This window comes from Lolium perenne, chromosome 4 (genome assembly GCF_019359855.2).
Source record: "Lolium perenne isolate Kyuss_39 chromosome 4, Kyuss_2.0, whole genome shotgun sequence".
Taxonomy (NCBI): domain Eukaryota; kingdom Viridiplantae; phylum Streptophyta; class Magnoliopsida; order Poales; family Poaceae; genus Lolium; species Lolium perenne.
Genome location: NC_067247.2, coordinates 392867661 through 392883721, shown reverse-complemented (window position 1 = coordinate 392883721; position 16061 = coordinate 392867661). Strand labels below are relative to the sequence as shown.

At 44.9% G+C, this 16061-nt stretch overlaps 1 protein-coding gene across 1 annotated transcript; it reads left to right on the top strand.

Annotated features, from left to right (window-relative positions):
* The first annotated feature begins 1140 nt into the window (after window positions 1-1140).
* LOC127297526 (uncharacterized) lies at window positions 1141-3238 on the top strand. Its single transcript, XM_051327854.2, has 2 exons — window positions 1141-2654; window positions 2888-3238. Exons 1-2 carry the CDS (start codon window positions 1337-1339, stop codon window positions 2920-2922), a joined length of 1353 nt encoding a protein of 450 aa, XP_051183814.1. The 5' UTR covers window positions 1141-1336; the 3' UTR covers window positions 2923-3238.
* Window positions 3239-16061: the final 12823 nt, after the last annotated feature.

Below are 16061 nucleotides of genomic sequence, written 5' to 3'. Positions count from 1 at the left end.
GACCACGGCCGCGAGGTCGGCCTCCGCCTCTACCAGACATAGCGTCGAGTTTTGTTGAGATGGTGGCGGCTAGGGTTTGGGATAGAGGCGCTAGGGTTTGTGTGTGAGAGGTACGATGAGAGATGACCCTTTTATAGGCCGGAGGGAGGCGGAGGAGCGGTGGCTCTCATTAACGCCGGCACGCAGAGCTAGGCACGACGGGACGCGTCGCTGCGCCTCTGCGGGAACAGCACCGTCGCTTCAAAGCCAATAACTTCCGTCGCAAGGTAGGAGACGGTTAGGTTAAAATTTATTGTGCCGCTGACGAGTCGACCCCGCCACTCCCCGCCTCGCTTTTCGGTGTGTCCGGCGTCCCCGGAGCGTCCCCTGTGGGATGGGGATGGGCTCGGGGCGCCGGACACCGTATCGGGACGCGCCGGACAAAATTCGGGTTTGGAGGACACGACTGGAACGGTTTTTTGGTCCGGCGCGCCCCAAATTGCTTTGGGGGACGCTTTGGGAGAGATGCTCTTAGCATAAGTAACTTGCCACTCGACTCAATGAGATATCGACTGGTTACTATGGTATCCCCTGTTTCACATGGACTATTCCCATCGCACTCATAAACGTCATCCTCATTGCCATCCAACATCAGCCCGTGAAGTACATAATTCATTTCCATGTCGTCAAAGTTATTTGATATAGCCTCATCATTATCATTAAATTCATTATCGTACTCATATAGATCATCTAGAGCAGATGGTTCACTAGCATACTCTTCTTCACCATCATCATCGTTGCTCCACACTTCTTCATGGGTACCGTCGTTGGAGATATGATATGATTTCGCTAGTCCGTTCACTATATCATCATAAAACTCACCCTTAACACGCAATGCTTCTTCCTTCAATGCATCCGCCTCTTCTTTATCGCCACTGTTCAACTCTATTTCATTCTCTTCATCAAAGCTTGAAGCATTGATGTACTCGGTCTGTTCTTCATCGTCCTTGACCAATGCTTCTCCACCCGCTTCCTCCTCGTTCACCCGATCATCACTTGGCATACACATCCAGCACCTGTAACAATAGGTATACCATTGTCATCCTCATTGTTAGAGTGTGCGTCCCCGTCACACATTGACCGAGTCCTGTACAGTTGAGTCAAGGCTGATCGTGCCCTTTCCCACGTCGTGCACGATCACCACGATGTAACTCTGTAACCTATATATACATGAGGAATACAGACGCAGCACTCTAGGGGCTCTATCCAATTCTCTTCTCTTTGTTCACATGGTATCAGACGCGTACTGATCCTAGCACCTACTCTCGCTTCCGCTACACACTCCGGCGATCCAGCCATGGCCACACCACCTCCCCCACCTCCTCCACCACCGGCAGGCACAAGCCTCGCCGGAGCTCTCTCTCCCAGCGCCTCCAGCCCTCTGCTCACGCCATCTGCGCTCGCCGCTGCTACCAACAGCAGCGCCCTCATCACCGCGGCCGCTGCCGATTCTGCACCTGTCGCGGCACCACCCCTCTCCTCCCCACTCGCGGGCATCTTCATCAACCAACATGTTCCGCTCGTGCTGCAGCTCAACCCCCCCAACTACACCCAATGGTGTACCCTGTTCGAGGTCACCTTCACCAAGACCGGCGTCGACGACCACATCAACAACCCTCCGAGCGCCACGGCCCCATACTGGATCCAGGACGACGCGTACATCGTCTCGTGGCTGTACAACCGCGTCAGCCCTGAGATCTTCGGGCTGATCCATCAGCGTCACGCCACGGCCGCACAGCTCTGGAGCTCCATCGCCACGCTGTTCATGGAGAACCGCGAGCACCAGGTTGTCTACCTCGCCACCGAGTTCCGCCACATCGAACAGGGGACCGGCTCCATCATCAACTTCTTCGCCCGCCTCAAGGACTGCGCCGACCGCCTTGCTGATCTTGGTGCGCCCGTCACTGACCGAGACCAGGTACTGAACATGTTTCGCGGACTGAATCCCCGCCTGCACTACGCCCTGCCGATCCTCACCATGCAGAGCCCGTTCCCCACGTTCCTGCGTTGCCGCGCCTTCCTGCTCCTGGAGGAGAGCCGGATGAACGCATCCACGGGCACCTCCTCTGAGACTGCGCTCTACGCCGCGCGTGCGCCCCATGGTGGCCACTCTAGCGGCGGTGGCGGCGGATCGAGCGGCAACACCTCCGGCGGCAACACCAATGGCGGCTCCGGCAACCGCCACAACAACGGGCGCCGCAAGGGCAAGGCGCCTGCCACTAACCCTGCGCCTGCTCCACGCCCAACTGCACCGACGGCGCCTCCCTCGATGCCATGGACCGGCATGGTACATGCCTGGCCGATGCCCTGGCGCCCTCACATGCCCGGCGCAGGCATCTTGGGCGCCCGTCCCGGCGCTCCCGCACCCTTCGCCGGCACTGCGTCTCACTACGGCGCGCCGCCCCCGTACTTCTACCCCGGGGCGACACCGGCAGCCGTGGTCGCTGCTGCTGATCCTGGCGCTGCCTCGTCCAGCGCCCCGCCACCAACATGGGACCAGGCTGGTCTCATCCAGGCGTTGAACAACCTCTCCGTCCAGCAGCCGCAGCCCGTATCCGCGCCCGGGCCGTGGTACCTTGACACCGGCGCCTCGGCGCACATGTCCTCCTCGTCAGGTAACCTCGCTGCTCTCAAACCTTGTTCTTCTTCTAGCATAGTGGTCGGCAATGGTTCGTCGCTCGCAGTCACGCACACCGGCCACCAATCTCTCCCCACCTCCTCCCACCCCATCCATCTACGTGACATTCTCGTCTCCCCCAACATTCTGAAGAATCTTATTTCTGTCAAAACTCTCTGTCGTCATAACCCTGTAACTGTCGAATTTGACCACCGTGGTTTCTCTGTTAAGGATCGGCGAACCAGGATGGTGATCCTGCGATGTGACTCTGACAGCGACCTGTACCCGGTGACGCCACCGTCCATCCACCACAGCTTCCTCGCCCTCACCAAAGACCTGTGGCATCAACGTCTCGGACACCTTGGACGTGATGCTCTGGACACCATTCTTCACCATGCCGATGCTGCCACCGACAGCTCCATCACCACTCCTTGCCACGCTTGTCAAATAGGAAAACAAAGTCGTTTACCTTTTTTAGATTCCAGTCATGTTTCGTATTTCCCATTCCAATTAGTCCACTGCTATCTCTGGACATCGCCTGTATCTAGTTTATCAGGATGTAAATACTATTTGCTTCTACTCGATGATTACAGTCACTTTGTATGGACCTTTCCTCTTCGACAAAAATCTGATGCTTTGCACCATATTCAGTCTTTCCAAACCTTCATCCAATGCCACTTTAACCTACATATTCTTACACTACAAGCTGACAATGGGCGTGAATTTGATAACAACGCCAACCGTGCCTATTTCTCATCCCAAGGGATCGCTCTACGCATATCTTGCCCCTATACTTCGCCACAGAACGGACGCGCCGAACGCATCATTCGGACCCTGAACGACACTGTTCGCTCTCTGCTAGCTCACGCTGGTCTGCCGCCTCCCTTCTGGGCCGAGGCACTCAACACTGCAACATTCGTTCTCAACCGGCGACCATACCGTCCGCGCCAAAACCACTCCCCGTTCTTTCTTCTATATGGCATACACCCAGATTACTCCAACCTCCGCGTTTTTGGATGCCTCGCTTACCCAAACACATCGGTCATTGCCCCACACAAGCTCGCTCCCCGTGCCACACCCTGCATCTTCGTCGGCTATTCACCGGAGCACAAAGGCTACCGCTGTCTCAACACAGCCACCGGCCGAATCATCACGTCTCGCCATGTTTGCTTCGACGAACATACCTTCCCCTACACCACACCCTCGAGCCCACCACAGGCAGCCGATCCCCTAGACAACCACATTCCTCCCTCCTTTCAGCTATGACGCCATCCTGCTCCCGTCGCATTGCCACGACAGCCTGCCGCGCCCCAACTCACAGGCGCGGCACCCATCTCTGCCACGACCCAACCTCCCATCGCCACCAACGATCACACTCCGGCGGGGTCTGTCACTCCACCGCGCCCATGCACGCCAACCCGCTCCAGTCCTAGCTCGCCACTGTGCCCTGCCACACCTCGCCCAACCTCTGCTTGTCGTGCTCCACTTGCCCCTACACACCACATGATCACACGCGCACAGATCGGAACGTTCAAACCCAACCCAAAATATGCCAATCTCACTACCACCACCACCATATCACCCATCCCAAAATCCGTGTGTGCTGCATGTAATGATCCATGTTGGCTAACCGCTATGCAAGATGAGTACAGGGCTTTGATGGCGAACAGGACCTGAACGCTCGTGCCGCGGCCTCCCGGCACCAATGTTGTCAGTGGCAAGTGGTTGTTCTGGCATAAACTGAAGAGCGACGGCACCATGGAGCGCTACAAGGCGCGCTGGGTCGTGCGCGGGTTCTCCCAACGCCCCGGCGTCGACTTCGACGAAACATTCAGTCCGGTGGTCAAGTCCGCCACCATCCGGGCTGTGCTCACCGTCGCCGCTGTGCGCGATTGGCCTGTCCACCAGATGGACGTCAACAACGCGTTCCTGCATGGTCATCTGACGGAACGCGTGTACTGTCAGCAGCCCGCTGGCTTCGTCGGTACCTGCACCATCGACAATGGACCTGATCGCATACTCCGACGCGGACTGGGCGGGCTGCCCCGACACTCGGCGCTCCACCTCCGGCTACACCGTCTTCCTCGGCGACGCCCTGATCTCATGGTCCTCCAAGCGGCAGCCCACTGTGTCCCGCTCCAGTGCAGAGGCGGAATATCGTGCCGTCGCCAACGCCGTCGCCGAGTGTTGCTGGCTCCGTCAACTGCTCGGTGAGCTGCACGTCGTGGTGCCCAGGGCCACCGTCGTCTACTGCGACAACATCTCCTCGGTGTATATGGTGGCCAATCCTGTCCACCATCGCCGGACGAAGCACATAGAGCTCGACCTTCATTTTGTCCGCGAGAAGGTCGCACTTGGATAGCTCCGAGTTCTTCATGTTCCTACGACTCAACAGTTTGCCGACGTCATGACCAAGGGGCTCCCCACGCCGGCGTTCCAGGAATTTCGTTCCAGCTTGTGCATCCGGCCACCGGACGCTGCAGCTGCGGCGGGGTGTTAGAGTGTGCGTCCCAGTCACACATTGACCGAGTCCTGTACAGTTGAGTCAAGGCTGATCGTGTCCTTTCCCACGTCGTGCACGATCACCACGATGTAACTCTGTAACCTATATATACATGAGGAATACAGACGCAGCACTCTAGGGGCTCTATCCAATTCTCTTCTCTTTGTTCACACTCATCAAAGCACATCACGACAAGCTCCTTGTCAACCGAGGCGAGCAAATCTTTCGAAATCGATATTTTTTTTACGTGAAGAAGCATTGTTGCTTTGCATATGTGTCTTCAGGTGCCGATGGCAACTTTTTTAGTATTGTTGATTGAGCTGCACGCTTTGGCGTGTTGGCCCTTTGGCATCAGTATTATGATGCTTATATTTTGTCAAGTGTCGGCAGCAAAAAATTTAAGCGATCAGCTCATGTTGCAGGCCCAAGGGACCCGAGTAATCTCAACTTTGCTTAGAACCGAAAATGTTTTTTTTTATCGGCAGTAGCCCCCGATTCAATCAATGGAACCATGTGCACTTTCGGCTTCATAGCTTAGGTGCACCAGCGTGAGCCTTTTTTTTAATTTGTATTGTTTCCATCGATTGCAGCACTCGCATGTTCCCTGAGGCTGTCGTGGAATTTGTTTGTGTTTTGTCGTATCACTCGAATATTTTGCAAGGCTTCAGATAAAACCATTGTATACAGCCCCGAGTTTTTGTCGGGTTCGCTTGCAGTATTATGATTTTTCCATGGTCACGGTGTGTGACATCTTGAAAATTTGTCGGGTGTCCCGAGTCTACTGAATACTTCATATGGAATAGTACTTGCATCAACTAAACTTGAACTTTATTAATAAGTTTGCAACAAAGAGTAAACTAAAATATAGCTAAAAGAAATCCTTATCGAAAATAAAAATGCTAGGAAAGATAAAGATATATGCCACCGCTCATCTTCTTAAGTAAGAGGAGGGTCTCCTTGAATTTGGCAGACGTCTGTTGATGTGCCGATAGCTTCCAATGTGGTGCCGATATCTTCTGTCGAAGCTTTGGCAGCTGCTGCCGAAGTATTGGTGGCTTCTGTCGAGGCACCTACAACTTCCACCGAGGCTAATGTAGCAGGATTATCAGGCTGCTTCTTCGATTTCTTTCCATTGTCTTCCTCCCTAAGTGTAGATCCCTGGTCCTCAATAGCTAGCTTTTTTGGGAACAATATCCAAGGTCTTGATCTCTTACTTTACCCCAAGTTTGGCACCAATCTTCTGGAATTCTTGGTCACAGTTGTTTGACCGAGAAATCTTCCATGAACCGTAATATTGGTTCCATTGTTGCCTGGCATCTTGAACTTTAGATATGCATAACGAGGTACAACCATTAATTTGGCATAAGAGAGACCAAATATGCAAACCAAATTTTAGCATGCTCTATGTATTTCTTCATTAATGGGTGCAAAGTATATGATGCAAGAGCTTAAACATGAGCACAACAATTGCCAAGTATCACATTACCCAAGACATTATAGCAATTTACTACATGTATCATTTTCCAATTCCAACCATATAACAATTTAACGAAGAAGAAACTTCGCCATGAATACTATGAGTAGAGCCTAAGGACATACTTGTCCATATGCTACAGCGGAGCGTGTCTCTCTCCCACAAAGTGAATGCTAGGATCCATTTTATTCAAACAAAACAAAAAACAAAAATAAACCGACGCTCCAAGAAAAGCACATAACATGTGATGGAATAAAAATATAGTTTCAGGGGAGGAACCTGATAATGTTGTCGATGAAGAAGGGAATGCCTTGGGCATCCCCAAGCTTAGACGCTTGAGTCTTCTTAGAATATGCAGGGGTGAACCACCGGGGCATTCCCAAGCTTAGAGCTTTCACTCTCCTTGATCATGTTGCATCATACTCCTCTCTTGATCCTTGAAAACTTTCTCCACACCAAACTTAGAACAACTCATTAGAGGGTTAGTGGACAATAAAAATTAACATGTTCAGAGGTGACATAATCATTCTTAACACTTCTGGACATTGCATAAAGCTACTGGACATTAATGGATCAAAGAAATTCATCCAACATAGCAAAAGAGGCAATGCGAAATAAAAGGCAGAATCTGTCAAAACAGAACAGTTCGTATTGACGAATTTTATCGAGGCACCAGACTTGCTCAAATGAAAATGCTCAAATTTAATGAAAGTTGGGTACATATCTGAGGATCACTCACGTAAATTGGCATAATTTTCTGAGTTACCTACAGAGAAAACAGCCCAGATTCGTGACAGCAAAGAAATCTGTTTCTGCGCAGTAATCCAAATCTAGTATGAACTTTACTATCAACGACTTTACTTGGCACAACAAAACACTAAACTAAGATAAGGAGAGGTTGCTACAGTAGTAAACAACTTCCAAGACACAAAATAAAAACAAAGTACTGTAGTAAAAACCATGGGTTGTCTCTCATAAGCGCTTTTCTTTAACGCCTTTCAGCTAGGCGCAGAAAGTGTGTATCAAGTATTATCGAGAGACAAAGTGTCAACATCATAATTTGTTCTAATAATAGAATCAAAAGGTAACTTCATTCTCTTCCTAGGGAAGTGTTCCATACCTTTCTTGAGAGGAAATTGATATTTAATATTACCTTCCTTCATATCAATAGTAGCACCAACGGTTCGAAGAAAAGGTCTTCCCAATATAATGGGGCAAGATGCATTGCATTCAATATCCAAGACAACAAAATCAACGGGGACAAGGTTATTGTTAACCATAATATGAACATTATCAACTCTCCCCAAAGGTTTCTTTGTAGAATGATCAGCAAGATTAACATCCAAATAACAATTTTTCAGCGGTGGCAAGTCAAGCATATTATAAATTTTCTTAGGCATAACGGAAATACTTGCACCAAGATCACATAAAGCATTACAATCAAAATCTTTAACCTTCATCTTAATGATGGGCTCCCAACCATCCTCTAGCTTTCTAGGAATAGAGGCTTCGCGCTCTAGTTTCTCTTCTCTAGCTTTTATGAGAGCATTTGTAATGTGTTGCGTGAAAGCCAAATTTATAGCACTAGCATTAGGACTTTTAGCAAGTTTTTGCAAGAACTTTATAACTTCAGAGATGTGGCAATCATCAAAATTCAAACCATTATAATCTAAAGCAATGTGATCATCATCCCCAATGTTGGAAAAAATTTCAGCAGCTTTATCACAGGCAGTTTCAGCAGTTTTAGCAGTTTCAGGCAGTTTCTCGCGCTTTGCATTAGAAGTGGAAACATTGCTAACACCAATTCTTTTATTATTAATAGTAGGAGGTGCAGCAACATGTGTAGCATTAGCATTACTAGTCGTGGTAATAGTCCAAACTTTAGCTACATTCTTTTCTTTAGCTAGTTTTTCATTTTCTTCTCTATCCCACCTAGCACGCAGTTCAGCCATCAATCTTATATTCTCATTAATTCTAACTTGGATGGCATTTGCTGTAGTAACAATTTTATTTTCAATATCCCTATTAGGCATAACTTTCGATTTCAAAAGATCTACATCAGCAGCAAGACTATCGACTTTAGAAGCAAGTATATCAATTTTCCCAAGCTTTTCTTCAACAGATTTGTTAAAAGCAGTTTGTGAACTAATAAATTCCTTAAGCATGGCTTCAAGTCCAGGGGGTGTGTTCCTATTATTGTTGTAAGGATTCCCATAAGAATTAGCATAACCGTTACCATTATTATAAGGATATGGCCTATAGTTATTACTAGAATTGTTCCGATAAGCATTGTTGTTGAAATTATTATTTTTAATGAAGTTTACATCAACATGTTCTTCTTGTGCAACCAATGAAGCTATCGGAACATTATTAGGATCAATATTAGTCCTATCATTCACAAGCATAGACATAATAGCATCAATCTTATCACTCAGGGAAGAGGTTTCTTCGACAGAATTTACCTTCTTACCTTGTGGAGCTCTTTCCGTGTGCCATTCAGAGTAATTGATCATCATATTATCAAGAAGCTTTGTTGCTTCACCAAGAGTGATGGACATAAAGGTACCTCCAGCAGCCGAATCCAATAAATTCCGCGAAGAAAAATTTAGTCCTGCATAGAAGGTTTGGATGATCATCCAAGTAGTCAGTCCATGGGTTGGGCAATTTTTAACCAAAGATTTCATTCTTTCCCATGCTTGTGCAACATGTTCAGTATCTAATTGTTTAAAATTCATTATGCTACTCCTCAAAGATATAATTTTAGCAGGGGGATAATATCTACCAATAAAAGCATCCTTGCATTTAGTCCATGAATCAATACTATTCTTAGGCAGAGATAGCAACCAATCTTTAGCTCTTCCTCTTAATGAGAAAGGGAACAATTTTAATTTTATAATGTCACCATCTACATCTTTATATTTTTGCATTTCACACAATTCAACAAAATTATTGAGATGGGCAGCAGCATCATCAGAACTAACACCAGAAAATTGCTCTCGCATAACAAGATTCAGTAAAGCAGGTTTAATTTCAAAGAATTCTGCTGTAGTAGCAGGTGGAGCAATAGGTGTGCATAAGAAATCATTATTATTTGTGGTTGTGAAGTCACACAACTTAGTATTTTCAGGGTTGGCCATTTTAGCAACAGTAAATAAAGCAAACTAGATAAAGTAAATGCAAGTAACTAATTTTTTTGTGTTTTTGATATAGCAAACAAGATAGCAAATAAAGTAAAACTAGCAACTAATTTTTTTGTATTTTGATTTAGAGCAGCAAACAAAGTAGTAAATAAAACTAAGCAAGACAAAAACAAAGTAAAGAGATTGAGAAGTGGAGACTCCCCTTGCAGCGTGTCTTGATCTCCCCGGCAACGGCGCCAGAAAAAGAGCTTGATGGCGTGTAACTCACACGTTCGTTGGGAACCCCAAGAGGAAGGTATGATGCGCATAGCAGCAAGTTTTCCCTCAGAAAGAAACCAAGGTTTACCGAACCAGTAGGAGTCAAGAAGCACGTTGAAGGTTGATGGCGGCGGGATGTAGTGCGGCGCAACACCAGGGATTCCGGCGCTGATACGTCTCCGATGTATCGATAATTTCTTATGTTCCATGCCACATTATTGATGATATCTACATGTTTTATGCACACTTTATGTCATATTCGTGCATTTTCTGGAACTAACCTATTAACAAGATGCCGAAGTGCCAGTTGCTATTTTCTGCTGTTTTTGGTTTCAGAAATCCTAGTAAGGAAATATTCTCGGAATTGGACGAAATCAACGCCCAGGGTCCTATTTTGCCACGAAGCTTCCAGAAGTCCGAAGAGGAGACGAAGTGGGGCCACGAGGTGCCCAGACCCTAGGGCGGCGCGGCCCCCCCCCTTGGCCGCGCGGCCCTGTGGTGTGGGGCCCTCGTGCCGCCTCTTGACCTGGCCTTCCGCCTACTTAAAGCCTCCGTCGCAAAACCCCCAGTACCGAGAGCCACGATACGGAAAACCTTCCAGAGACGCCGCCGCCACCAATCCCATCTCGGGGGATTCAGGAGATCGCCTCCGGCACCCTGCCGGAGAGGGGAATCATCTCCCGGAGGACTCTACGCCGCCATGGTCGCCTCCGGAGTGATGTGTGAGTAGTCTACCCCTGGACTATGGGTCCATAGCAGTAGCTAGATGGTTGTCTTCTCCCCATTATGCTTCATTGTCGGATCTTGTGAGCTGCCTAACATGATCAAGATCATCTATCTGTAATTCTATATGTTGCGTTTGTTGGGATCCGATGAATAGAGAATACTTGTTATGTTGATTATTAAAGTTATGTCTATGTGTTGTTTATGATCTTGCATGCTCTCCGTTACTAGTAGATGCTCTGGCCAAGTAGATGCTTGTAACTCCAAGAGGGAGTATTTATGCTCGATAGTGGGTTCATGCCTCCATTGATATCTGGGACAAAGGATGTAAAGTTCTAAGGTTGTGGATGTGCTGTTGCCACTAGGGATAAAACATTAGTGCTATGTTCAAGGATGTAGTTACTGATTACATTACGCGCAATACTAAATGCAATAGTCTGTTGTTAGCAACTTAATACCGGAGGGGTTCGGATGATAACCTGAAGGTGGACTTTTTAGGCATAGATGCATGCTGGATGGCGGTCTATGTACTTTGTCGTAATGCCCAATTAAATCTCACTATACTCATCATAATATGTATGTGCATGGTCATGCCCTCTTTATTTGTCAATTGCCCAACTGTAATTTGTTCACCCAACATGCTGTTTATCTTATGGGAGAGACACCTCTAGTGAACTGTGGACCCCGGTCCAATTCTCTATACTGAAATACAATCTCTTTGCAATCTTGTTCTCTTGTTTTCTGCAAACAATCATCTTCCACACAATACGGTTAATCCTTTGTTACAGCAAGCCGGTGAGATTGACAACCTCACTGTTTCGTTGGGGCAAAGTACTTTGGTTGTGTTGTGCAGGTTCCACGTTGGCGCCGAATCCTGGTGTTGCGCCGCACTACATCCCGCCGCCATCAACCTTCAACGTGCTTCTTGGCTCCTCCTGGTTCGATAAACCTTGGTTTCTTTCTGAGGGAAAACTTGCTGCTATGCGCATCATACCTTCCTCTTGGGGTTCCCAACGAACGTGTGAGTTACACGCCATCAAGCTCTTTTTCTGGCGCCGTTGCCGGGGAGATCAAGACACGCTGCAAGGGGAGTCTCCACTTCTCAATCTCTTTACTTTGTTTTTGTCTTGCTTAGTTTTATTTACTACTTTGTTTGCTGCTCTAAATCAAAATACAAAAAAATTAGTTGCTAGTTTTACTTTATTTGCTATCTTGTTTGCTATATCAAAAACACAAAAAAATTAGTTACTTGCATTTACTTTATCTAGTTTGCTTTATTTACTGTTGCTAAAATGGCCAACCCTGAAAATACTAAGTTGTGTGACTTCACAACCACAAATAATAATGATTTCTTATGCACACCTATTGCTCCACCTGCTACTACAGCAGAATTCTTTGAAATTAAACCTGCTTTACTGAATCTTGTTATGCGAGAGCAATTTTCTGGTGTTAGTTAGATGATGCTGCTGCCCATCTTAATAATTTTGTTGAACTATGTGAAATGCAAAAGTATAAAGATGTAGATGGTGACATTATAAAATTAAAATTGTTCCCTTTCTCATTAAGAGGAAGAGCTAAAGATTGGTTGCTATCTCTGCCTAAGAATAGTATTGATTCATGGACTAAATGCAAGGATGCTTTTATTGGTAGATATTATCCCCCTGCTAAAATTATATCTTTGAGGAGTAGCATAATGAATTTTAAACAATTAGATACTGAACATGTTGCTCAAGCTTGGGAAAGAATGAAATCTCTGGTTAAAAATTGCCCAACCCATGGACTGACTACTTGGATGATCATCCAAACCTTCTATGCAGGACTAAATTTTTCTTCGCGGAATTTATTGGATTCAGCTGCTGGAGGTACCTTTATGTCCATCACTCTTGGTGAAGCAACAAAGCTTCTTGATAATATGATGATCAACTACTCTGAATGGCACACGGAAAGAGCTCCACAAGGTAAGAAGGTAAATTCTGTCGAAGAAACCTCTTCCTTGAGTGATAAGATTGATGCTATTATGTCTATGCTTGTGAATGATAGGACTAATATTGATCCTAATAATGTTCCGTTAGCTTCATTGGTTGCACAAGAAGAACATGTTGATGTAAACTTCATTAAAAATAATAATTTCAACAACAATGCTTACCGGAACAATTCTAGTAATAACTATAGGCCATATCCTTATAATAATGGCAATGGCTATGGTAATTCTTATGGGAATTCTTACAACAATAATAGGAGTTCACCCCATGGACTTGAAGCTATGCTTAAAGAATTTATTAGTACACAAACTGCTTTTAACAAATCTGTTGAAGAAAAGCTTGGGAAAATTGATATACTTGCTTCTAAAGTTGATAGTCTTGCTGCTGATGTTGATCTTTTGAAATCGAAAGTTATGCCTAATGAGAATCATCATAATAAAATTGTTACTACAGCAAATGCCATCCAAGTTAGAATTAATGAGAATATAAGATTGATGGCTGAACTGCGTGCTAGGTGGGATAGAGAAGAAAATGAAAAACTAGCTAAAGAGAAGAATGTAGCTAAAGTTTGGACTATTACCACCACTAGTAATGCTAATGCTACACATGTTGCTGCACCTCCTACTATTAATAATAAAAGAATTGGTGTTAGCAATGTTTCCACTTCTAATGCAAAGCGCGAGAAACTGCCTGAAATCAAGCTAAACTGCTGAAACTGCCTGTGATAAAACTGCTGAAATTTTTTCCAACATAGGGGATGATGATCCCATTGCTTTAGATTATAATGGTTTGAATTTTGATGGTTGCCACATCTCTGAAGTTATAAAGTTCTTGCAAAAACTTGCTAAAAGTCCTAATGCTAGTGCTATAAATTTGGCTTTCACACAACATATTACAAATGCTCTCATAAAAGCTAGAGAAGAGAAACTAGAGCGCGAAGCCTCTATTCCTAGAAAGCTAGAGGATGGTTGGGAGCCCATCATTAAGATGAAGGTTAAAGATTTTGATTGTAATGCTTTATGTGATCTTGGTGCAAGTATTTCCGTTATGCCTAAGAAAATTTATAATATGCTTGACTTGCCACCGCTGGAAAATTGTTATTTGGATGTTAATCTTGCAGATCATTCTACAAAGAAACCTTTGGGGAAAGTTGATAATGTTCACATTACCGTTAACAATAACCTTGTCCCCGTTGATTTTGTTGTCTTGGATATTGAATGCAACGCATCTTGTCCCATTATATTGGGAAGACCTTTTCTTCGAACTGTTGGTGCTATCATTGATATGAAGGAAGGTAATATAAAATATCAATTTCCTCTCAAGAAAGGTATGGAACACTTCCCTAGAAAGAGAATGAAGTTACCTTTTGATTCTATTATGAGAACAAATTATGATGTTGACACTTCGTCTCTTGATAATACTTGATACACACTTTCTGCGCCTAGCTGAAAGGCGTTAAAGAAAAGCGCTTATGGGAGACAACCCATGTTTTTATCTACAGTATTTTGTTTTTATTTTGTGTCTTGGAAGTTGTTTACTACTGTAGCAACCTCTCCTTATCTTAGTTTAGTGTTTTGTTGTGCCAAGTAAAGTCGTTGATAGAAAAGTTCATACTAGATTTGGATTACTGCGCAGAAACAGATTTCTTTGCTGTCACGAATCTGGGCTGTTTTCCCTGTAGGTAACTCAGAAAATTATGCCAATTTACGTGAGTGATCCTCAGATATGTACGCAACTTTCATTCAATTTGAGCATTTTCATTTGAGCAAGTCTGGTGTCTTGATAAAATTCGTCAATACGAACTGTTCTGTTTTGACAGATTCTGCCTTTTATTTCGCATTGCCTCTTTTGCTATGTTGGATGAATTTCTTTGATCCATTAATGTCCAATAGCTTTATGCAATGTCCAGAAGTGTTAAGAATGATTGTGTCACCTCTGAACATGTTAATTTTTATTGTCGCTAACCCTCTAATGAGTTGTTCTAAGTTTGGTGTGGAGGAAGTTTTCAAGGATCAAGAGAGGAGTATGATGCAACATGATCAAGGAGAGTGAAAGCTCTAAGCTTGGGGATGCCCCGGTGGTTCACCCCTGCATATATTAAGAAGACTCAAGCGTCTAAGCTTGGGGATGCCCAAGGCATCCCCTTCTTCATCGACAACATTATCAGGTTCCTCCCCTGAAACTATATTTTTATTCCATCACATCTTATGTGCTTTGCTTGGAGCGTCGGTTTGTTTTTGTTTTTTGTTTTGTTTGAATAAAATGGATCCTAGCATTCACTTTATGGGAGAGAGACACGCTCCGCTGTAGCATATGGACAAGTATGTCCTTAGTTTCTACTCATAGTATTCATGGCGAAGTTTCTTCTTCGTTAAATTGTTATATGGTTGGAATTGGAAAATGATAGATGTAGTAATTGCTATTAATGTCTTGGGTAATGTGATACTTGGCAATTGTTGTGCTCATGTTTAAGCTCTTGCATCATATGCTTTGCACCCATTAATGAAGAAATACATAGAGCATGCTAAAATTTGGTTTGCATATTTGGTTTCTCTAAGGTCTAGATAATTTCTAGTATTGAGTTTGAACAACAAGGAAGACGGTGTAGAGTCTTATAATGTTTACAATATGTCTTTTATGTGAGTTTTGCTGCACCGGTTCATCCTTGTGTTTGTTTCAAATAAGCCTTGCTAGCCTAAACCTTGTATCGAGAGGGAATACTTCTCATGCATCCAAAATACTTGAGCCAACCACTATGCCATTTGTGTCCACCATACCTACCTACTACATGGTATTTTCCGCCATTCCAAAGTAAATTGCTTGAGTGCTACCTTTAAAATTCCATCATTCACCTTTGCAATATATAGCTCATGGGACAAATAGCTTAAAAACTATTGTGGTATTGAATATGTACTTATGCACTTTATCTCTTATTAAGTTGCTTGTTGTGCGATAACCATGTTCACTGGGGACGCCATCAACTACTCTTTGTTGAATTTCATGTGAGTTGCTATGCATGTTCGTCTTGTCTGAAGTAAGAGAGATCTACCATATTATGGTTAAGCATGCATATTGTTAGAGAAGAACATTGGGCCGCTAACTAAAGCCATGATCCATGGTGGAAGTTTCAGTTTTGGACATATATCCTCAATCTCATATGAGAAAATTATTAATTGTTGTTACATGCTTATGCATAAAAGAGGAGTCCATTATCTGTTGTCTATGTTGTCCCGGTATGGATGTCTAAGTTGAGAATAATCAATAGCGAGAAATCCAATGCGAGCTTTCTCCTTAGACCTTTGTACAAAGTGGCATAGAGGTACCC

Coding starts and splice junctions, on each gene's coding strand:
- LOC127297526 (XM_051327854.2), top strand. CDS start 1,337: ATGGCCACACCACCTCCCCCACCTCCTCCACCACCGGCAGGCACAAGC. Junction 2,655..2,887: donor GCACATGTCCTCCTCGTCAG/GTAACCTCGCTG, acceptor TTCTCTGTTAAG/GATCGGCGAACCAGGATGGT.